The sequence below is a fragment of the Rhinoraja longicauda genome, chromosome 25 (assembly GCF_053455715.1).
Source record: "Rhinoraja longicauda isolate Sanriku21f chromosome 25, sRhiLon1.1, whole genome shotgun sequence".
Taxonomy (NCBI): Eukaryota; Metazoa; Chordata; class Chondrichthyes; order Rajiformes; family Arhynchobatidae; genus Rhinoraja; species Rhinoraja longicauda.
This window is the reverse complement of record NC_135977.1, coordinates 31,788,692-31,813,796: the sequence shown is the minus strand read 5'-3', so window position 1 is coordinate 31,813,796 and position 25,105 is coordinate 31,788,692. Positions and strand designations below refer to the sequence as shown.

General features: G+C 45.2%; 1 protein-coding gene across 1 annotated transcript in view; it reads left to right on the top strand.

The window, feature by feature from the left end:
* nos1 (nitric oxide synthase 1 (neuronal)) overlaps nt 1-25,105 on the top strand; it is a 62,782-nt gene that overhangs the window by 32,605 nt on the left and 5,072 nt on the right. The window contains exons 17-26 of the mRNA XM_078421759.1: nt 746-884; nt 975-1,053; nt 3,156-3,349; nt 6,592-6,761; nt 8,542-8,752; nt 13,010-13,097; nt 16,467-16,588; nt 17,451-17,599; nt 20,676-20,870; nt 22,720-22,838. Of these exons, the coding sequence (XP_078277885.1) occupies nt 746-884; nt 975-1,053; nt 3,156-3,349; nt 6,592-6,761; nt 8,542-8,752; nt 13,010-13,097; nt 16,467-16,588; nt 17,451-17,599; nt 20,676-20,870; nt 22,720-22,838 (1,466 nt within the window). The remainder of the gene's footprint in view (nt 1-745; nt 885-974; nt 1,054-3,155; nt 3,350-6,591; nt 6,762-8,541; nt 8,753-13,009; nt 13,098-16,466; nt 16,589-17,450; nt 17,600-20,675; nt 20,871-22,719; nt 22,839-25,105) is intronic.

Sequence of the window (25,105 nt, the reverse complement as noted above, 5' to 3'; positions counted from 1 at the left end):
ACTATTTTATGTTCTATGTTAATGAAAGATTATTGACCAAAGGCATTAATTTTACTTTCTGAAAATGAGTCGCCAGGGGAGCTACAAAAGCAGAATAAATTATAATTTTAAATGACATTTGGACAGATATATATATAGTTTCCTGTCTCCACCTATATCCTTCCTTTTCCCGCCCCCCGACATCAGTCTGAAGAAGGGTCTCGACCTGAAATGTCACCCATTCCTTCTCTCCCGAGATGCTGCCTGACCTGCTGAGTTACTCCAGCATTTTGTGAATAAATCGATTTGTACCAGCATCTGCAGTTATTTTCTTATATATATATATATATATGAAAGGTTTACAGGGGAATGGACAAATAGACCGAAATGAGACTAGTCCAATATGCCAACTTGGTCTGCATGTTAAAGGTGACTGATGGGTCAGTTTCCTTGCTGTACAGCTCTATGACTCTATGATGCTATGACTCTGTGACTCTGTGACTCTGTGACTGTGACTCTGTGACTCTATGACTGTGACTCTGTAACTGTGACTTTGTGACTGTGACTCTATGACTGCGACTCTATGACTGCGACTCTATGACTCTGTGACTGTGACTCGGTTACTCTATGACTGTGACTCTATGACTGTGACTCTATGACTGTGACTCTATGACTCTGTGACTCTATGACTCTGTGACTCTATGACTCTGCGACTCTATGACTGTGACTCTATGACTGTGACTCTGTGACTCTATGCTGCTTTTAGGCTGCCTGCGATGTATTCTGTGTGGGGGATGACGTCAATATTGAGAAAGCCAACGACTCCTTAATTATTAATGATCGCAGTTGGAAGAGCGATAAATTCCGCCTGGCCTATCAAGCTACAGCGCCCGACCTCGCACAAGGTATGTGTTAATAAAAAATAGCTTGCACCCTTTTAATTATTATCTTTTGATTGTTATAAATAACCTTTTGAATGTTTCCTTTTGGCAAAGCTCTCCATAGCATTCATAGAAGGAAAGTTTCTGCTGCAAGATTATTATCCCGACGGAACTTACAAAATCCAAAATCCAGGTACTACACGTTTGCTTCTTTGGAATAAACCTTTTTATTTAATCATGTCCTTCACGTTAAAATATTATTTAGTGCTTGTTGCCTTGCTGCTCCCACTGAGCGTGAGGGATTATGTCATATTTATAAGCTGAAAAACACGGTTGGAGATATGCAAATCTTTAAAAATCTCGAGAATTCCTTTAATAAATTTTCAAACAGGAAACTACTTTTCAAATGTTGTCAGAGATGGACACAAAATGCTGGAGTAACTCAACGGGACAGGCAGCATCTCTGGAGAGAAGGAATGGGTGACGTTTCAGGTCGAGACCCTTCTTCAGAACGTTGTCGCTATTTTTATATGTATTTACATTTAAGTTCTGCATTCACGTTTTAACAGTTAATAAGTGGATAGTGATGTTGGTTGATACATAGCTTGGGTACTGCTGGGAACTCTCCGCACTACCACAACATTGACATGGCATCATTCCCAGTCAACTGAAAGAGAAGTCTGGACTTCTCCACACCACGTTATCTAATAGCACAACTTCCTCAATATTGCCTTGCAATGCCACTGTAGATCAGGTGTTTGATACCAAGGAGTGGAACATGAAGCCATATCTCCAAGAGATGAGATTGCCAAGAGTGATCCAGGACTATCAGAGAGGCACCAGATATCCAAGATGAAGACATGGTCCATTCCCTCCAAAGCTGACTAGGTTTGTAGGTTAATACAGAAACATGTAGCGTAAGGTTCCACTGCTAACCATACTGTCTTGTCATGGAACACATATACTCAGATGCTAAAAGGCCCACTTCACACTGTTATATGTTTCCCATGTTGGGGGAGTCCAGAACCAGGGGTCATGGTTTAAGAATAAGGGGTAGGCCATTTATGATTGAGATGAGGAAAGACTTTTTCACCCAGAGAGTTGTAAATCTGTGGCAATCTCTGCCACAGAAGGCAGTGGAGGTCAATTCACTGGATGTTTCCAAAAGAGAGTTAGATTTAGCTCTTAGGGCTAACGGAATCAAGGGATATGGGGAAAAGGCAGGAACGGGGTGCTGATTTTAGATGATCAGCCATGATTATATTGAATGGCGGTGCTGGCTCAAAGGGCCGAAGGGTCTAGTCCTGCACCTATTTTCTATGTTTCTATGTTTCCACAATTGAAGTGGTGCTGAAGATGTTAGAATTTTTGTTGGTCACTCAAATTCCTTTGAAACTGATGGGTATCAGAAATAAGAGGGCACAGTTTTAAAGCGGGAAGGAGTTTTAACGGGGATCTGAGGGGAACATTTTTTATACAGCGAGTGGTTGATATCTAGAACATTCTGCCAGAGGATGCGGTGGAATCAGCCACAATTGGGGTATTATGAACTAGAGGGCAGAGGTTTAAGGTGAAAGGAGAATGGAGGCTCACCTTTTTCACACAGAGAGTGGTATGTATTTGGAACCACCTGTTATAGGGAGTGGTTGAAGTAGGTCCTATTAGAACATTTAAAAGCGATTTGGACAGGTACATGGAGATCAGGTTGGTTAAGATGGACTGAGCGAAGGTGTTGAGCGAAACGATCGCCGAGCCTGCTATTGGTCTCGAAACGATCGCTAGACCAAACGCAGGCTAGGCGATTGTTTCACTCAACACCTTCGCTCATTCTGCCTTAACCAACCTGGTCTCCCGGTGGCTCAGCACTTCTACACCCCCTCCCACTCCCAGTCTGACCTTTCTGTCATGGGCCTCCTCGATTGTCATAGTGAGGCCCACCGCAAATTGGAGGAACAGCATCTCATATTTCGCTTGGGCAGTTTACACCCCAGCGGTACGAACATTGATTTCTCTAACTTTAGATAGCTCCTCTGTCCCTCTCTTTCCACTCCCCCTTCCCAGTTCTCCCACTGTCTTCCTGTCTCCTACTACATCCTATCTTTGTCCCACCCCCTACCCTGACATCAGTCTGAAGAAGGGTCTCAACCTAAAACATCACCCATTCCTTCCCTCCTGAGATGCTGTCTGACCCGCTGAGTTACTCCAGCATTTTGTGTCTACTTTCGAAACAGAGATGGAGGTTGTGTGTCGTGTTTAATCCAGATGTTTGAAGCATTGTTCTGTCTTTCCATGTAGCCGGTCCACAATACTACTGCAGATACACACAGACTATCTGAAGGAATTGAGATACCAGCCTGGTGACCACCTTTGTGTCTTTCCTGGCAACCATGAGAATTTGGTCAATGCCTTGATCAACCGATTAGAAGATGCACCGCCGGCAAATAAGATCATCAAGGTTCAGATTTTGGAAGAGAAAACCACAGCTTTAGGTAATTCACACACATCACTGAAATAAAATCTTGGCTTCAATCAAATTTCCTCAAACTCAACTGCAACAAATCCGAAATCATCATCATTGGTCCAAAAACGCTCACCAAATCCACCCAAAACTTCATCCTCAATATTGATGGTCTCCCAGTATCCACCTCCCCTCACATCCGGAATCTTGGAATCATCTTTGATCAAACCCTCTCCTTCGACAAACACATCTGCCTGCAGTCCGTCTGTCTTTTGTGTTTTTTGTTGTTTTTGTCTCAATTGTAGTGTTAATATGATGTAGTGTTGTATGGTATGTTTTGGGGGGGTGGGAGGGAACGGGAACTGTAACTGTAACATTCTCTCTCCAGAACGGAGACGCGACCTTTGTTCTGTGCCGTGTCTCCGTTCCCGTTGCGGCCTACCACCGGCCATGCACCTGGGACCACCTGGGTCTCTGGTTCGCAGAGCCGCGGTCCGGACTCACCACCTGCGGTGCTGGCTGCCTGCGAATGCTGCGGGAACGGCTGCGACTCGTCTCCGGAGGCTCCGGCGCGGGCCGCGTGGACGTCGGAAGCCCGCAGGCCCCTGGATGGGGGCCGACATCGGGAGCTCCGGCAGCGGCAGAGGCAACGTGTTCGCCCGCCCCGAATCGCGGGGCTTGGGTCTGCCCGCCACGGACCTTTCACCATCCGGCGCGGCCTGAAATAGGCCGCGGGATTTTTTTTCACCGCCCAGCGGGGGCTTCAATATCGGGAGCCCCGACCGCCCCGACGTGGCAACTCCAACAGCCTGACCGCGGGACAAGACGGCAGGGAAGAGAAAAAGACATTCTGGCCTTCCATCACAGTGAGGAGGGACTGGAGGAGACTCACTGTGATGGATGTTTCTTTTTGTTTGGTGTTAGTTGTGATTGTATGTGTTATTGCATTTTTATTGATTAATCTTATTGGTCTTATTGTTCAACTGCGGGTAATGTTTCATTTTACTACACATTTATGTGTATGTAACAAATAAACGACTATTGACTATTGACTATTGACATCACCAAGACAGCCTTCTTCCACCTCAAAAACATTGCCCGTCTCCGTCCATCCCTCTCCTCCACAGCTGCAGAAACCCTCATCCACGCCTTCATCACCTCCCGTTTGGACTACTGCAACAGCCTCCTCTATGGCTCACCCTCAAAAATCATCAGTAAACTTCAATACATTCAAAACTCCGCTGCCCGTCTACTCACCCACACCCCGATCCGTGACCATATCACCCCCGTCCTTTACAAGCTCCACTGGCTCCCCATCCCCCAGAGAATCCAGTACAAAATCCTCCTCATGACCTACAAAGCCCTCCATAACCTGGCCCCATCCTACCTGACTGACCTCCTCCACAGGCACACTCCCACCTGCACCCTCCGCTCTGCCGCTGCCAACCTCCTGTCCCCCCCCATCCGGACCAAACTCAGATCTTGGGAGGACAGGGCTTTCTCCATCGCTGCTCCCACCCTCTGGAACTCACTACCCCAAACCGTCAGAGACTCCTCCTCACTCACCACATTCAAAACATCACTGAAGTCTCACCTGTTCAGTACTGCCTTCAACCACTGACCGTCACCTCACCTTCTGTCTCCTTTTTCTGTTCGTTTACTTATTTATCTATTTATTTTCTTCTCTATGTTCTAGTAATCCCTGTAAAGCGTCTTTGAGTGTTTGAAAAGCGCTATATAAATGTAATGCATTATTATTATTATTATTATTATCTGAGATTTCATAGAAAAATATCCGATAGCCCGCACATAAACTGTGACAATTTCAGGCACAATGATATGGTCTCATATAGACAATTTGGGCTGTTTGAGAGTTATTTTAGTAAACATGAGAGGTGCATATGCCCATCATATCTGATAGAGTACTTGAGTCATACAAACCCTTCAACCCAGAGAATGTTGCAACTATCAACCACTCATTTGCAATAATCCTATGTTAATCCCATTTTATTCTCTCCACATTCCCAGCAACTCCCCTCAAATTCCACCACTCACCTACACACCAGGGACAATTTACAGATAAATTAACCCAGCAAACGTACATGACTTGGGATATGGGAGGAAATCAGACCATTGAAGGGAATCCCACAAGGTCACAGGAAGAATGTGCAAACTCCACTTAGAAAGCACAGGAGGTCAGGGTTGAGTCTTGTCGTAATAGCTTCAAGGCGGCAGCTTAATTAGCTGCACTAATGTGCCAGTCCAATAATTGTAGTAACTTCTGCTATTTAGATTATACTTTACTAGTATTGGAGAGGTGCTGTGGTCAGAGGGAGAGGAGGATGGGCACAGGAGATCCATCAATGGTTCAGTTTGAAGAGTGTGTCAAGAGATAGCTCCAGCAGTCGCTGCAAGCACGGGCATCTCTGCACAGTCAGAAACACTGGGTGAAACCATCATCTCACAAGATGTGTCAGGGTGAGCACGAGACCAACAGAAGCCCTGCTCTTTCATTCCATCACTAAGGTTTAGGTAAGCGAATGGAAACAGGCCCCGTAGCTCACCAAGTCCATTGCAAGCCCTGATCACAGTAGTTCTGTGTTATCTCACATTCACATCCACTCCCTACGCACAAGGGGCAATTTACAGAAGCCAATTATCCTGCAAACCCGCAGGACTTTGGAACGTGAGAGCAAACCCCATGGACAGAGGGAGGATGTGCAAACTCCACACAGACAGTACTCGAGGTCAGGATTGAACCTGGGTCTCCAGTGTTGTGAGGCAGAAGCTCTACCAGCTGCACCACTGTGCCGCCCTTTACACCACTATGCCGCCCTTACTCTTCTTAGCTCTCAGGTTATTCCAAGGCAAGAGTAGCACCCTGTAAGTGCCAGAGAGAGTCAACGTTTCATTGATTAGGGTTTAACTGCCCCCAGAGATCCAGAAGAGACTCCAGAATGTTGCTGCATGCTTACTCCCTCAGCCACCACTCCATGGACTTTGTGAAGCTGTTTTGCAGCAATAGCTGGAAGGCATTGGGTTTGCAAGTAGTTGCACAATGCCCTTGTTGTGTATCTGTGATCCTTCGCTCCTCTCCCAGCTTTACTTCAGTCCATGGGCTCGGCACTTCCAGGAATACTGAACAAATTTATCTTTACGTGCAAAGCCCAGAAAAGTAAATCATCCCTTAAGTTTCCTGGATTCATAGTGAGGATGGTAAATTCATGTTTGCAGCTTGTGAAACAGAAGGAACAAACTCTTTTGTTTACACAGGTGCCATTAGCAACTGGTGTGATGAGACGCGCATTCCACCTTCCACCATCTTTCAAGTCTTTCAGTACTATCTGGACGTCACAACTCCGCCCACTCCACTTCTCCTGCAGCAGTTTGCTCTCCTGGCAAAGGATGACCAGCAGAAGAAAAGACTTGAAGTTCTCAGTAAGGTAAATCCTTGCAACCTTGAAGTTTTAATTCATTAAAGTCGGCTTTGAAAAACAAAAGGGTGGGCATTTGCTAGATGCTAAATGTGCTCCTTCACATAAAATATTCCAGCATCCAAAACAAAGTCTACTTTTAGTAGCTGCTATTTGAACTATTACTGACTTGTGTGCAGCTTGGTTAAGGCGTGAAGAAATATCAAAATACTCTTGACAGATATTGTTAACCTTAACCTATAGCCCAGTAAAAACATGTAGTGAAACCTCATTCACTATGAAACTCCCAGAGGCAAGAAAACCTGTTCATTGCAAGAAAAAGATATTTACCTGTTGAAATATCGACTAATTAACTCCAAAGGTGCAGACTAGAATGCTGGAGTTGCAGAATTTGGCTACATTCGCATTTCTTTGACTTGACTTTCATATTTCCACACACATTGTTGGTCCTTACCCAAGCTACACACAAGACAGCAAGAGTTCAAATAGCAGCCAATAAAATTAGACTTTGTTTTGGTCATACACCATGACGAACAATCTGTAAGAAAATAACTGCAGATGCTGGTACAAATCGGTGGACTGTGCTCAGCCACCGGGAGATTCTTCAGGAAACTGGGCTTCCCCTCCTCCATTATAGATGAGGCTCTCACTAGGGTCTGTTCTACATCCCGCAGCTCTGCACTTGCTCCCCCTCCCCTCATTCGTAACAAGGACAGAATCCCCCTCGTTCTCACCTTCCACCCCACAGGCCAGCGTATCCAACATATCATCTGCCAACATTTCCGTCACCTACAATGGGACCCCACCACTGGCCACATCTTCCCATCCCCTTCCCTTTCTGCGTTCCGCAGAGACCGTTCCCTCTGTAACTCCCTGGTCCACTCATCCCTTCCTACCCAAACCACCCCAACCCCGGGCACTTTCCCCTGCAACCCCAGCAGATGCAACACCTGTCCCTTTACCTCCCCTGTCCCTCAACTCCATCCAAGGACCCAAACAGTCTTTCCAGGTGAGACAGAGGTTCACCTGCACCTCCTCCAACCTCATCTATTGCATCCGCTGCTCGAGATGTCAACTTCTTTACATCGGTGAAACCACACGCAGGCTCGGCGATCGCTTCGCTCAACACCTTCGCTCAGTCCGCCTTAACCAACCTGATCTCCCGGTGGCTGAGCACTTCAACTCCCCCTCCCACTCCCAGTCTAACCTTTCTGTCATGGGCCTCCTCCAGTGTCATAGTGAGGCCCACCGGAAATTGGAGGAACAGCACCTCATATTTCGCTTGGGCAGCTTGCAGCCCAGCGGTATGAACATTGACTTCTCCAACTTTAGATAGTTCCTCTGTCCCTCTCTTCCCCCCCTCCCCTTTCCCAGTTCTCCCTCTATCTTCCTGTCTCCACCTATATCCTTCCTTTGTCCCGGCCCCCTGACATCAGTCTGAAGAAGGGTCTCGACCCGAAACGTCACCCATTCCTTCTCACCTGAGATGCTGCCTGACCTGCTGAGTTACCCCAGCATTTTGTGAATAAATGACTAACAATCTAACACACACACCAAAGCTTTAATTTCTCATTGTCTGCTTTTGCTTGCTCTAACAAACTGTCTTGCACTAGTTTTTTTTAAAATCTGATCCAGCAAAAGGGCTTTCTCTGAGTTCTAGCAACTTTTAATTTATTACCATTTTTTGCACCATAATGAAATCGTTTTAGTCTATGATGGATCTCACCTTTCAATAGTTAATAATCTTAATGATAACACACTGGATAAGAAATGTGCCTTCCGTTGACAGGGCTTGCAGGAGTACGAGGAATGGAAGTGGTACAATACCCCGACCATCGTGGAAGTGCTGGAAGAATTTCCTTCTGTACAAGTCCCTGCCACACTGCTGCTCACACAACTTCCTCTGCTGCAACCTCGATATTACTCAATCAGCTCATCCCCTGACATGTACCCAGATGAGATTCACCTCACAGTGGCTGTGGTTTCGTATCAAACAAGAGGTACATGCATCAAAAGTAGCAGAGAAGTATTCATCATTGCCAGACAGCTGTGTTTTGTAATATGTAATTTTAAGAGGCCTGGAAGTATGAACATTATGTCCAAAGATAAGAACAAGAACAATGTTGACAACTGTTTGCAAGCTTACATCATGGCAGCTTTGGGAAGGGAACCAATCCTGAATGGATTATAGTCAAGCATGAAGGGCAATGTAACACCATCCAGGTTAAAGGATGAGGGGAGATCTCATTGAAACTTACCGAACAGTGAAAGGCTTGGACAGAGTGGATATGGAGAGGATGTTTTCACTAAGGGGAGAGTCCAGGACCAGAGGTCATAGCCTCTGAATAAAAAGGACGTTCCTCAGGGAGATGAGAAGGAATTTCTTCAGTCAGAGGGTGGTTAATCTGTGGAAGTCATTGCCACAGGACGCTGCGGTGGCCAAGTCAATGGATATTTTTAAGGCAGATTGTAGATAGATTCTTAATTAGCACGGGTGTCAGAGGTTATGGGGGAAAGGCAGGAGAACGTGGTTGAGGGGGAGAGTTAGATTAGCCATGATTGAATGGTGGGAGTAGACTTGATGGGCCAAATGGCTTAATTCTGCTCTTATCACTTATGAACATAAAACCATCCACATGATCAGTGAGGTTCCTTCAATGTTCAACTTGACGTTAGCACCCCCTGTCCTGAGGGTATGCGTTTGGTTTTGTCAAAACAATGAGAATGTAACCAAATCCTGCAACTCCAGCATTCTAGTCTGCACCTTTGGAGGTAATCTCCTCAATCTATATTTCAACAGGTCTTTTACTTGGTAAAGGGTGGGGTTCAAGATTTCCAAGATTTCCAGATCAATTTATTGTCACATTTACCAATTAAGGTGCAGTGAACTTTGAGCACCTTCCACAGGTTTTCTTGCCTCTGGGAGTTTCATAGTGAATGAGGTTTCACTACATGTTTATACTGGGCTACAGGTTAGAGTTAACAATAACAATAGTTTGATATTGCTTCATGCCCTGGCAGTCCTTTTCAAAGCCGACTTTAATGAATTAAAACTTCAAAGTTGCAAGGATTTACCTTACTGAGAACTTCAAGTCTTACCTTCTGCTGGTCATCCTTTGCCAGGAGAGCAAACTGCTGCAGGAGAAGTGGAGTGGGTGGAGTTGTGACGTCCAGATAGTACTGAAAGACTTGAAAGATTGTGGAAGGTGGAATGCGCGTCTCATCACACCAGTTGCTAATGACACCTGTGTGAACAAAAGAGTGTGTTCCTGTTTCACAAGCTGCAAACATGAATTTACCATCCTCACTATGAATCCAGGAAACTTAAGGGATGATTTACTTTTCTGGGCTTTGCACCTGAAGATAAATTTGTTCAGTATTCCTGGAAGGGCCGAGAGGAGCGAAGGATCACAGATACACAACAAGGGCATTGTGCAACTACTTGCAAACCCAATGCCTTCCAGCTATTGCTGCAAAACAGGTTCACAAAGACCATGGAGTGGTGGCTGAGGGAGTAAGCATGCAGCAACATTCTGGAGTCTCTTCTGGATCTCTGGGGGCAGTTAAACCCTAATCAATGAAACGTTGACTCTCTCGGGCACTTACAGGGTGCTACTCTTGCCTTGGAATAACCTGAGAGCTGAGAAGAGTAAGGGCGGCATAGTGGTGTAAAGGGCGGCACAGTGGTGCAGCTGGTAGAGCTTCTGCCTCACAACACTGGAGACCCAGGTTCAATCCTGACCTCCTCTTGAATGTCTCAAAAACTAAGGAACTGATTGTGGACTTTAGAAGGGCTCAACATCCGAGGACGTACACGCCACTGGAGATAAATGGGATTACTGTGGATAGGGTGAGCAGCTTTAAATACCTGGGAGTCCACATCACAGAGGATCTGACATGGGCAACACACATTGCTGTACTGGTGAGTAAGGCAAGGCAGCGCCTTTACCATCTCAGACAGCTGGGGAAATTCCGAGTCTCTCTGAGGATCCTTCAGTGCTTCTACTCTGGGGCTGTAGAAAGCATCTTGTCCGGAGGTGCTTCAGGAGGTGCAGATCCAGAGCCAGCAACATTATGCGGGACCCCTACCACCCCAGCATCAGACTGTTCCAGCTGCTACGGTCAGGCAAACGCCTCCGCTGTCACGCTGTGAAAACAGAGAGGATGAGACAGAGTTTCTTCCCACCGGCCATCAGGACTGTCAACTCTCATATCACCAGGGACTAATTTACTGTATTCTTTTTCTTTGTGTTGTGTCTTTAAAAAAAATAATTCTATTCTGTTTTGTAGTTTAGCACAATCCGCAGGCATTGCCACTTTCATTTCATTGCACATCTTGTATATGTATGTGACAAATAAAGTAGACCAGACTTGACTTGGTCTTTGGAGTGTGGGAGGAAACCAAAGTCTAATTTTATTAGCTGCTATTTGAACTATTGCTGTCTTGTGCGTAGCTTGGGTAAGGACCGAGAAGGTGTGAGGAAATATCCAAGTCAAAGAAATGAGAATGTAGCCAAATCCTGCAACTCCATCATTCTAGTCTGCACCTTTGGAGTTAATCCCCTCAAACTATATTTCAACAGGTAAATATCTTTTACTTGGTAAAGGGTGGGATTGGCAAACTTAGCACAATGCACAGGTTGTCTTGCCTCTGGGAGTTTCATAGTGCCTTGAGGGTTCACTACATGTTTTTACTGAGCTATTGTTTGGGTTAACAATACCTGTCAAGAGTATTTTGATATTTCTTCACCTCTGTCCATGGGGTTTGCTCTCACGTTCCAAAGTCCTGCGGGCTTGCAGGATAATTGGCTTCTGTAAATTGCCCCTTGTGCATAGGGCGTGGATGTGGATGTGAGATAACACAGAACTACTGTGATCAGGGCTTGCAATGGACTTGGTGAGCTACAGGGCCAGTTTCCATTCGCTTACCTAAACCTCAGTGTTTATCATATGGATCATGTGGATGAAAACGAAGATCTCGGAGAAAACCCACGCGGTCACGGGGAGAATGTTCAAACTCCATGCAGACAGCACCCAAAGCCCAGATCAAACCCCAGTCTCCGGGCAGCAAGCGCTGTAAGGCAGCAACTCTACCGCTGCGCCACCGTGCCAACCCTGGGTTGCGCAGGGGTAGATTGACTCATTTTTGGTGTGCACAACGGCTGCCACTTCCAGCCTCAACACCCATTGGGAGGAGCTCATAAAAACATAATAAATTGGTGAATGATTTTTTTAAAAGTAATTAGATTGGTTTGCACCATTGTTTTTGCTCATTGAGATACAAACATACAATCTGAGGGCTGGGGTAGGTCATAGGTTCCTCTGGTCCATGCTGGTTCATTATGATTGTGGATGTAAGAAGTGTAGATTTCCACAAATCGTTTAACTTCTATATAAGCGTTTTATTGCAAATACAATGCAGAGAGCAGGTGACAAAACCTGTGCATGGCACACCTCACGGTTACAAAGTGAAACCAATTTAACGCTCTGTCTCAATGCTAGATCGCCAATCCCTCCCTGTGCCACTTCAAACACACAAAATAGACGTAACACTCTCCATTTGCTCAAAGGAAACAGCTGATACATGCTCCAATATCTTCAAAAGTAGAAATGTGTAGGAAGGAACTGCAGATGTTGGTTTAAACCAAACATAGACACAAAAAGCTGGAGTAACTCAGGGGGTCAGACAACATCGCTGGATGAAAGGAATAGGCAGTGTTGCGGTGCGAATTGTTTAGGTGCCAGGGATACCCCGCTGTTTATTTGTGCTTTTTGTTCCAGAGGTGCCGGAGCGGCGCTCCAGTGAGGTGCCGGAGCAGCGCTCCAGTGAGGTGCCGGAGCGGCGCTCCAGTGAGGTGCCGGAGCGGCGCTCCAGTGAGGTGCCGGAGCGGCGCTCCAGTGAGGTGCCGGAGCGGCGCTCCAGTGAGGTGCCGGAGCGGCGCTCCAGTGAGGTGCCGGAGCGGCGCTCCAGTGAGGTGCCGGAGCGGCGCTCCAGTGAGGTGCCGGAGCGGCGCTCCAGTGAGGTGCCGGAGCGGCGCTCCAGTGAGGTGCCGGAGCGGCGCTCCAGTGAGCCCCGGCAACACTGCACCCCCTGGGAATAGGTGACATTATGGGCCAAGACCCTTCTTCAGTCTGAAGAAGTCACTTATTCCTTTTATCCAGAGATGCTGCCTGACCCGCTGAGTTACTCCAGCTGTTTGTGTCTATCTTCACTTTACACTTAGGCCCTGACAATGAGCTGTTATCTTTGTTTACAGATGGTGAAGGATCGTTACATCATGGGGTCTGCTCTTCGTGGCTGAACAGGATTGACATGGACGAAATGGTGCCGTGCTTTGTCAGAGGGTAATTAGCTTTCGAAAAAGGATGAAATTTAAGTTCTCTGAAGTTCAGAGATTCTTGTGGCACGTTCTTGCATGAATTTGGAACGAAATGATGGCAAAGATGGGTCAGGCTTTTCTTTGTGTGTGCATGTGTGGTGTGTGGTGGTGTGTGGTGGTGTGTGTAAGCACAATCCCTTTTCTCATGCAAATGTTCCTTGGTTACTGGGTCCAGATATGGTGTCAGAGTGTCCAAGCACAGTGAGTGTTCAGAGCAGTAACTGTGGGTCGTTGTAGGCTTTTCTTTCCGGGGTTGTGGGAAACTGACCATTTGCCAGCCTTCCACCTGGCCTCCCATTGATCCAGCAGTGTCTCACTGCAGCCTGAGCCTTCCACAGTGTCTAAGTGCAATCACCCAGCCTTTGCATTGACAGAATGCCTCCATTATTGGCAATCAGTCAAACACTCAGAGCCATGGAGTGGTGGGAGACCCCATCACAGTGTGGATGGGGGGGGGGGGGGGGGGGGGAGAGGGGCGATGGGGGGAGGAGGGAGGAGGAGGAGGGGGGGGGGGGTTATGGCCAGGCTTCAGTGAGCTCCCTCTGTGAATCTTTAATGGATGCAGTGATACATGTTAGAGTAAGTAAGTGAACCTTCCCCTTGATTAAAGGACACAAACACTATGCTGATATCAGTGATGGCCCTGACTTTGTGCAAATACTGATTCACTGCGTGACTTTTGAAACCGCTCCTGGTACAGGTGCTTTCGGGGCTTTAATAATTGCACTTGAAAGGATTTTTTGCACAGTAATGAAGATACAGACTTGTTTAAAAAAAAAAGTTTTAATGGGATATAAGTGAAAATGACTGGATGAACCTTTGTTAACAAATCCATTAAACCATAAAGGGTGATCTGCAGTTTTATGATCAGGTTATTCAAGATCTCACTGTTTGTCCCTTTTAATCACATAAAAAGAAGATAATAAAAATAGACTTTCAAAAAGCCTAGACTAATAGTTTTCACATTTTCAGATTAAATCTTCAATCCCCCATCCTCTCGACCATGAAGTCCTTGGTTGGTAAAGGACTTGAAGAAATATGGTTACAAGCTGATGAAAAAAGACTAGATATTTCTATTTGTGAATTAGAAGAGTATTCTTAAAACAATTGGTTATAATCAAGAAATTAATATGCATTTTATATAAATTTACTTCACTTATCAACCATCACTAAACTCTGCTATAGTATGGTACCACTTTCAAACCCACTGATATAGAAATTAGTTAAATGGGAAATTGGAAGATAGATTGCTGGTGCTACGACCCGTACTTGTTAAATTTGCTTGTTGTTTTAATTTTAAAACTTCATCAAATCAAATTTGCGTTCTTTTGTTATTATATTTAATTTTTAAAAACACTTAGCCCAGATGTCACCTGTAATCAGGAGCGAGCACATCATCAGCATGTGTGAAGACCTTTCACGTGGTCTTCTGCTCGTCTGCGGTCAATGTCATGCAAGTTCAGCGGCACAGAAGATGAGCAAGCTCCATTGGAAGTTCGATGTGAGGTAGAAGTGCAACGAACCACCATGGTTCTTGAGAACGTTTCTACCTCTAAACAGTTGGCAGTCAGGCAGTCAAGACCATTCCGCGCATTCCTGGTTAACTGGAGGAAAGGTGTTGATTTTCTTTCTCCAGACTCCACGCATACTAACAAGTAAACTCTAGAAAAGTGTGGATGCGATGTCACATGGACTTTGAGTTCTCATGGACCGAGCAATGGTAGGGGGAAGATCATGGCCATTCAAGCCCACAATTAAATTGAACCTTCATGAACCATTTATGTCCATTAGTCACAATCCCAACTTTGCACAGGACCCCTAAAGTTTATATTGAGTGTGGGAAAAGACGATGATGCTGGTTAAAAACAAAAAAGAATAATAGCTCTCTGGATTAAAGTATAAGACAAGGTTTTTTTCAAGACCAAAGGTTGTGCACTGATTGAGTTCAAGAGTTTCAAGAAAGCTTCAGGAATTTCACGAGTGTTTACTGAACACGAAACAGAACAATGAAACTCTTGTAGTGCCCTCCATAATGTTTGAGACAAAGACCCGCCATTTATTTATTTGCCTCTGTACTCCACAATTTGAGATTTGTAATAGAAAAAAAATCACATGTGGTTAAAGTGCACATTGTCAGATTTTATTAAAGGCCATTTTTGTTTCACCATGTAGAAATTGCAGTGAGTAGATCTTGTGAACATGACCAGGATCTCTGATTTTAATATGAAACAAGATTACAGGAAGGATTATTTTACCTGCATTCATTGTTGAAGGAGATTATTGATGATTGCACTCTGGATGGTTGGTGACTATTTTGGTTGCTTCCACTCTACTTTACTATTTATCATCATAGTGGCAGTGGGCCCAAGTAGTTCCTGGCTTCAAGCACCTGGATTCTTCCTTGCTGGACCTTAGCTATATGGGTTGCAGTATTCATCTGATTTTCTCTAATTTTACTTGAACAAAATCCGATAATAAGCCACTGATTAAAGAGGGCTTCATGGTTCCTGAGAGAATGGAACAGTTACTGTATCGAAGAAAAACCTTCTTAGCATAGTAGGAAGAAACAGTACCAAACAGGGACTTCATCCCACAGAGTCCACACCAACCATCAACCAACCACTCAACACATTTTCTATTCCTCCCATGTTCCCATCAACACCCATCATCTCCACACCAGGGACGATTTACAGCGGCCAATTTACAGCGCAGCAAACTGGAGCACCCAGAGAAAACCCACGTGGTCACAGGGGGGAACATGCAATCACCACACAGACAGCAGCAGAGGTGGGGATTGAACCCAGGTCTCTGACACTGAGGCCGCAGCTCTACCAGCTGCGCCCCTTGGCTCCAACATAGCATATTCACTAAACGGGCTACTAGCTTTACAATGAAACGATCTGAATAACCAGAAAACATGGAAATACGCTGCCATAAATATCAATAGTCAATGGCTTCTTTATTGTCATGTGTGTCACATGCACAAATCAATAATCGAAGGATCATTCAACAATTAAAACTGAGCGTGTAACAAAATAACTGCAGATGCTGGTACAAATCGAAGGTATTTATTCACAAAATGCTGGAGTAACTCAGCAGGTCAGGCAGCATCTCAGGAGAGAAGGAATGGGTGACGTTTCGGGTCGAGACCCTTCTTCAGACTGAAGTCAAGGTCTCGACGCGAAACGTCGCCCATTCCTACTCTCCTGAGATGCTGCCTGACCTGCTGAGTTACTCCAGCATTTTGTGAATAAATACCTTCAATTAAAACTGAGCAATATTTGTCCCCAATAACGAAGACCTGCATTAACTCAGTGTGTGTATTTCGATGCAGCGCACCATCTTTCAGGTTACCAGAAGATCCGTTGGCTCCTTGCGTCTTAATTGGCCCAGGAACAGGAATTGCGCCCTTCAGAAGCTTCTGGCAGCAGCGCATGCATTATGTCGAACACAAAGGTAAGTCACCAGCATAGCACCATCGAGAGAGGGGAAAAACAGACTGCTGGGGAACTTCAGAGTGTCGGGCAGCATCTGGGGTGGGAAACGGACAGGCACCATTTTGGGTCGGAACCCTTCTTCAGACTCAAATCTCAGTCAAAATATTGTCGACCCATTTCCCTTCACAGATGCTGCCAGGCCTGCTGAGTTACTCCAGCAGTATGCTTTTTGCTCATGATTACAGCATCTACAGTCATTTGTGTTTGTAAAGGGGGGAACTGGAAAGATATCCAACCTTGTTAAGCAACTCCCACTGAGGGGCTACATTTCAAAAAAAAGTGAATGGCTAAACTGGATGTGGTCATTGATATGAATGGGGAAAGCAATGGGAGAAGGGGTGGGATATTATGGAGCATTTCATTCTTCTTTATGCCAGAGATCTCCTCTCATCATCCACTCTGACCAGTCTTTGAAGCTAATCTGACTCCACATTCAACCAAAGGTATCACAAAATGCTGGAGTAACTCAGCAGGTCAGGCAGCATCTCGGAGAGAGGGAAAGGGGGACGTTTTGGGTCGAGACCTTTCTTCAACCATATCTCTCAGTCTTTCCTTATATGTACAATTTCTTCATTCTAAATGCTGCTCAATGTTGTCTCCATGAACTTCAGTGATAAACAAACTTCTCTTTCAATTGTCCAGAGATACAATCAGCCCAACATAAAACGAGGAGGAGCAAATTGTTAGGTCACTTTACATCCTCCTTAAATTGTTTTACAAAGAAACCAGGAGCTGAAAGATATCTACCTCCCCCTGGTGTCAGAATGATTCTAGCTACATTTCTCCAAGAAAGTTTATAATCTTATTTTATGTAATTTTAGGTGGGAAAGCAAGTCCCATGACACTTGTGTTTGGCTGCCGGCAATCGCAAATTGACCACATCTATCGAGACGAGACCATCCATGCAAAGAATAAAGGTGTATTTACAGAACTTCACACAGCATACTCTCGTGAACCAGGAAAACCTAAGGTATGGAGATGGCCCATGTCTGTCTGTGTTTAGGCTCCAATATTATTTGTGGATGTGAAGATGATCACATTTAGTGACAAGAAATTTTAATTTTTAATTTATAAAATCATGTTGCCAGGACTTGAAATGGTTGAGCAAAAGGGAAAGTTTGCGCAGGCTAGAACTTCAGTCCTTGCGCTCAGGAAGCTGAGGGGTGACCTTACAGAGGTGTATAAAATCATGGAATAGATAGCATGAATGCAAAGAGACTTTTAACCAGGGTAGGGGAATCAATAACCGGACGTATTAGGTTTAAGGTGAGGGGGCAAGATTTAATAGGAATCTGAGGAGCAACATTTTCAGTCGGCAAGTGGTGGGTATATGGACCAAGCTGCCAGAGAAGATAGTTGAGGCAGGTACCATAACAACATTTAAAAGGCACTTGGACAGGTACATGAATTGGAAACGTTCGGAGGGATAGGGGCTAAATGCAGGCAAATGGGACATGCTTAGAAGGAGCACTTTGGTCAGCACGATATTATGTCAAAGGGCCCATTTCCATGCCTTGTGACTCTACCACTCTCAAAGAAAGGATGTCCATCGACTATTGAAAGGATCCAAATAAGCCTCTGCGTTAATTGGATTTTTTAGTGTTGTCTTGCGAAATACAGTATATATTTAATTTAATTTTATTTGATCAGTCTGAAGAAGGGTCTCGACCCGAAACATCACCCATTCCCTCTCTCCTAGATGCTGCCTGACCCGCTGAGTTACTCCAGCATTTTGTGATACCTTCGATTTGTACCAGCATCTGCAGTTATTTCCCTACATATATTTTATTTAATGATTAGCTCAAGCATGGCACATCTGTAAAGCAACCAGAAATGTTATGATGGATCGATAGTCACATTGAGAAAATGCAGAGTACTGCAAATATAATATTTATTGCAATGCAGATTTGGAAATTGTGGCTTATTTTTTTGGCTTTTAAAATATATCTAGACCAAGTTGGGCCCAAACCTCTCCTGCATTGGTGCAGCACCCTCTCCTCCACCCTCCCCACCCTCCCCCCCTCCACCCTCCTCCCTCTCCCCCCTCTCCCCCTCCCCCTCTCCCCCCCTCCCCCTCCCTCCTCCCCCCCTCCTCTCCCCTTCCCCCCTCCCCTCCCCTCCTCCCCCTCCCTCCTCCCCTACCACCCCCCCTCCCCCTCCCTCCACCCCCCTCCCCTCCCCCTTCCCCTCCTCCTTCCCCTCTCCCCCTTCTCCTCCCCCCCAAGCCATCCCCCTCAACCCCCTTTATCCTCCCTCCTCCCCCTCCCTCTCTCACCCCCCTCCCTCCATCCCCCTCCCCCCTTCCCTCCAACCCTCTCCTTCCCTCCCTCTGTAGGAGATAGATTTAAACTTTAAAATGTGAATAACTTAAAAAATATAACACCGATTTCAATTCCATTAGCACCAAAGGGACGACGATGAGTAAGGTGGGCCTAAAATTGTTGCGCTATCGTGTACTGTTTTGGCTGTAGTTCAGGAACAAACAAACAAACAAATGAGAGTTTTAGTATATAGATGTTAAATAGATTTTTTCATTGAGGTAAACCCAGTTAAACAAATTTTAAAATGGCATATTGTGTATGCAAGCATTTGCAAGGTTTACCAAACACTTTAATTCTGTTGCATATTTGAATTTTTAAACAGTGTTTATTTCAGTTCGGTTCAGTTCAGTTCAGTTTAGATTATTGTCATGTGGTCTGAGGTACAGTGAAAAGCTTTTGTTGTGTGCTAACCAGTCAGCGGTAAGACAATACATGATCACAATCGAGCTATTCACAGTGCACAGATACCTGATAAGGGAATAATGTTTAGTGCAAGGTAAAGCCAGTAAAGTCCGATCAAAGATAGTCCGAGGGTCACCAATGAGGTAGATTGTAGTTCATTACTGCTCTCTGGTTGTGGTAGGATGATTCAGTCGCCTGATCACAGCTGGGAAGAAACTGTCCCTGAATCCGGAGGTGTGCGTTTTTACACTTCTATACCTTTTGCCCGATGGGAGAGGGGAAAAAAAGGTAGCCAGAGTGTGACTCATCCTTGATTATGCTGCTTGCCAAGTTAGCATGAGGTATAAATGGAGTCAATGGAAGGAAGGGAAATTGGTTTGTGTGATGGTCTGGGCTGTGGCAACAATTCGCAGCAATTTCCTGCGGTCTTGGATGGAGCTTGGATACCACCAGGGGGCACCAGGGAGATTAATGGCTGTCTCGCCTACAATCTGTCTGTCCTTTTTGAACTTTTTTTGTTGTTTTTGGTAAGTTTTAAAAGTCTGTGTTAATGCTCTCTGGTTTGTTTTATGTGGGGGGTGGGGAGGGGTAGGGGGAAACTTTTTTTCAATCTCTTACCTTGCCAGAGATGCGATTGTTTTCCGGATTGTATCTCCGGTCGCTCTGCGGCCTAACATCGTGGAGCTGGAGGCCTTGCCTGGGACTGACTTTGAGCCCCCGTGGAGCGTAGACAACATGAGAGCATACGATCCCTTGCCTGCGATCGATGCTCCAACCGCAGCCTGCGGACTTTACCATCGCAGAGCTCGCAGTCTTGGTTTGAGACTTGTCTGGAGCTCCAAGCTGCATGAGGTTCGACAATCCCCGACCCGGGGTAGATCACCCAGCATGGGGGTGCTGATATCCCCCCCCCCCCCCGCCCCGACAGGGAAGGCCCACTGCCGGCTACGGGAGTCAAGATCGTCCCGTCAACGGAAGGTTAGAGGCCCCCGACTGTGGGAGGCCAAAGAAGGGAGACCTTCCATCACAGTGAGGAATATGGAAGAGTCACTGTGGTGGATGTTCATGTTTAAATATATTGTGTGTGTCCTGTTGCTTTTTATTGCTATGACTGTATGGCAAATGACGTTCCTCGTATGTTGTAAAACATACTTGGCTAATAAAGTATGATTGTGATTGTGTGATTGTGAGCTGTTCCCAAACCAAGCTGTGATGCATCCTGATAAAATGCACATCCGTAGAAGTTGGTGAGAGTTGTTGAGGACATCCTCAGCCTTCTAAGCCTTTATTTGCAGTTACATTGAAGTCTCTGTCTGATTTCAGAAATATGTGCAAGATGTTTTACGTGAACATCATTCCGACCAAATAGTCGAACTGTTACAAGACCAAGGTGGGCACATATATGTTTGTGGAGATGTTACAATGGCGCAAGATGTTTTGAAGACCATTCAGCACATCCTCGCACAGCATGGGAAGATGTCACTTGAAGATGCTGGGATCATTATCAGCAAGCTACGAGTAAGGATTTATACGTGGCAATTAACTGTAAAACATGTAGCTTCCAATGCATTACTTTTGGAATCCATTTTTTTATCAAGTTAGTGACATGCATTCAAATTTAGAGTGAGCTTTTTTTGATTTTGCTGAATGTAGGATACATTTTGGGCAAAAATCAGGAATTCACATTGCTTTTCTCTCAATAATATCAAGGGAAACCTCCATTCCCACTTGATTTTAATGCCCTCATTCCTCATTGTCAAAATTGTCTAGAAATATCACAAAGGCTCCTGAGGAGCTGGACCCTGTGTTAAAAGCCTCAAGCTCATCACTTGTAGAATAGTTAGAAAATAATCATTGATACTTTGTCGACATAATGCCAATACAACAGGCAAATGAAACACCATGAGGCATTGAATGATTACTAATGAACATGGCACCCTGCATAACTGCAATCCTCAATAAAGGGTACCACCAACAAAAGAACACCCGTCTCTTCAATTAATTTCATTGAAACCAATGGAATGAAATTTGAAGGTAGACCACAAAATGCTGACTTTACTTATGCAGCACAGTGGCAAAGCACAGAAACTTGGATTCAATCCCAACCTCTGGTGCTGTCTATGAGAAGTTGAGAGCTATGAGAGCTGCCTATGCATTGTCCCTGTGAATGAAATGGTTTTCTCCAAAATATTTCTTCTGCTCTATTTATTTTCTCGTTATGCAACGGAATTCTAATTTGAACAAATGCATACATTACCTGTAGTTCATCACATTTCTTTCTCTGGCCTTAAGTATCATTGGTTATGGAGATAAACCATTCTATTTTGTCGGTTTCATCAATTCACATTTCTAGGTATTGGGTCACTAAAATAACACCACTTGAAGGGTGAGGTAAAAATCCCATTAATTTTCCTAGTTGTAAGATTCTCTGCTTCAACAATCTCCGCACCATTATGAATTTGGGCGGCATGGTGGCACAGCGGTAGAGTTGCTGCCTTACTGCGCCAGAGACACCCTGGTTGGATCCCGACCACGGGTGCTTGTCTGTACAGAGATTGTACGTTCTCTCCGTGACTTGCGTGGGTTTTCTCCAGGATCTCTGGTGTCCTCCCTCGCTTCAAAGACTTGCAGGTTTGTAGGTAAATTGGCTTGGTATTATTGTAAATTGTCCCCAGTGTATGTAGGATAGTATTAGTGTGCGGGGATCGCTGTTCGGTGCAGACTCGGTGGGCTGAAGGGCCTGTTTCTACACTGTATCTAACTAATTTGAGTATCTTTCAATCTAGCCAGCTCTGCTATTTTTGATCCAAATTGAGTGCAGGACCTTCCCAGCTGATGAACACCTGAATTACGTAGAGCCGATTAATTTGAACGAGAGTTGGGGAGATTGAGGGATGGATTTGCTGGGTGCCTTGGGATTGCAGACATTGTCTACCAGGGGGGAACTCGGTTCTCAGCCACATTTCCAATGTGAACAGTTCACGCATTGGCCACAACTGGCCACATTTCCAACGTGAACTGTTCAACCATGAATAGCAGAACCTTTACGTAGCCCTGGGGAAGACCTGCATTGATTAACATGATAGCTGACCACAACAATTGCTTAGAACCTTCCCAACAGATTGATAATTGAGTGCTTTTGGGAAAAGTTATTTGATTTTCTGCAAATTAGTTCTTTATCACTTCTATTTTAAATGTTGTTTCTGTTTACAGATTTCAGAGTCACTAAGACTGGCACAAAATCACAAAAGGCACCACTAAAATCACAAAAGGCACCATGAACCGTACATGATTTTTTTTTCACCTGAAACAGGGCAGCAATCTTGGCTGGCAATACGGTTTACCTGTGCCTTGTTTAATACCACAGGAAGAACACCGCTATCACGAGGACATATTTGGTGTCACGCTTCGTACGCATGAAGTTACAAACCGTCATCGATCAGAATCGATTGCTTTTATTGAAGAGAGCAAGAAAGACTTGGATGAGTAAGTTAACATAAAAATGTAACTAAACTACTGAAATTACAGTGTTGGTAAGTTGACTTGTTCAAAGAATTGTTTATAACGTCTGCAATAGAAAAATAGAAACATTGAAAATAGGTGCAGGAGGAGGCCATTTGGATCTTCGAGCCAGCACCGCCATTCATTGTGATCATGGCTGATCATCCACAATCAGTAACCCGTGCCTGCCTTCTCCCCATACAACTTGATTCCACAATGAATTTATTGAAACATTCTAACCCTGGATTCAAATTGAAGCAAAGATTCATTTTGTTCATATTCTTAAAATACCAAAATGCCTACCGAGTGAGGCATGGGCATCTTGGTCGGCGTGGACTATATGAGCCTGTTTCCATTCTGTATGACTCCATGACCCTACGACTCTATCGTGGCTGATCCTTACCATTGCATACAATCTTATTCTAATCCCATATCCTTCGATTCACTTACAAAAATCTACTGATTTGTGCTCTGAATATACTCACCAAATATTACATCCACAACTGTTTTCGGTAAAGAATTCCAAAGATTTACCACCCTCTGGTTGAAGAAATTCCTTCTCATCTCGATCCTGGAACTTTTGACCAACAGCAACATGCTGAAACCTGACAGTTGAATTTGGGAAGAGAGTGAGTCCAAAGTCGATCATTAGATGCATGAATGATCTTGGTCATTAAACCAAGATGTAATGCCAGAATAGTGCTTTGTGGGTTTATTCCTGGTATGTGGCTGCTTGTTATACAGCCATGAAATTATTGCCTAATCATGTGTGTGGTGTGATGTGACTCTGTTCTCCATTGTTCATGGTGCTATCCAATGAAGAGCAGAAATTTTGTGCTTGCTTTTAGTTTAGTTTCGAAATTCAGTGCAGAAACAGGCCCTTCGGCCCACCGGGTCCACGCCGACCAGCAATCCCTGCACATTAACACTATCCTACACCCACTAGGGACAATTTTTTAAAACATTTACCAAGCCAATTAACCTACAAACCTGTATGTCTTTGAAGTCAATCAATAGTCAATAGTCAATTTATTTGTCCCATACACATAAATGTGCAGTGAAATGAAAAATTACCCGCAGTTCAACAGTAAGACCAATAAAAATAAGCAATAAAAATATGCAATACACATACAATCATAAACCAAACAAAAGAAACATCAATCACAGTGAGTCTCCTCCAGTCACCTCCTCACTGTGATGGAAGGCCAGAATGTCCTTTCTCTTCCCGGCCGTCTTCTCCCGCGGTCAGGCTGTTGGAGTTGCCACATCGGGGCGGTCGGGGCTCCCGACATTGAAGCCCCCGCCGGGCGGAGAAAATCCCGCGGCCTATTTCAGGCCGCGCCGGACGGTGAATGGTCCGCGGCGGGCCGACCCGAGCCCCGCGATTCGGGGTGGGCGAAGACGCTGTCGCTGCCGCTGCCGGAGCTCCCGATGTCAGCCCCCACCCAGGGGCCTGTGGGCTTCCGATGTCCAGGCAGACCGCGCCGAAGCCTCCGGAGACGAGTCGCAGCCGCTCCCGCAGCCTCCAAAGGCAGCCAGCGCCGCAGGTGGTGAGTCCGGGCCGCGGGCTCTGCAAACCAGAGCCCGGGTGGTCCCAGCCGGAGCCCGCCAACTCCAGGTGCATGGCCGATGGTAGGCCGCAGCGGGACGGAGACACGACACAGAAAACAAAGGTCGGGTCTCCGCTCGGGAGAGACAATGTTACAGTTCCCACCCCCCCCCCCCACATAACACACAACCGCAAACACTACATCATATTTAAACTACAATTAAGACAAAAAGAACAAAAAACACAAAAGACAAACGGACTGCAGGCAAGCCGCAGCTATGTGGGCAGTGTGGAAGGAAGCCGAAGATCTCGGAGAAACCCTCGTAGGTCACAGGGAGAACGTACAAACTCCGTACAGACAGCACCCGTAGTCAGGATGGAACCCAGGTCTCCGGCGCTGCATTCGCTGTAAGGCAGCAACTCTACCGCTGCGCAACCGTGAACACCCAATGCTTATCCAAATGAAAATTTATCCCAAACTGTTAGACTTCATGAAATTATCTGTTTAATGGCCAATTCACCTTCATCAGTTTAATGGCCACACAAGTGCAAAGGACTTGGAAAATTGGCATTCAGAAAAATTTCAAAATTATTTTTTTAAATTGTAAATAATTAAATTTAAAAAACAGTTCAAACAAAAAAAAGGCGAAGTTAATTAAGAACATAAACATTTTAAAAGTTATTCAAAACATTAAACTAAAGC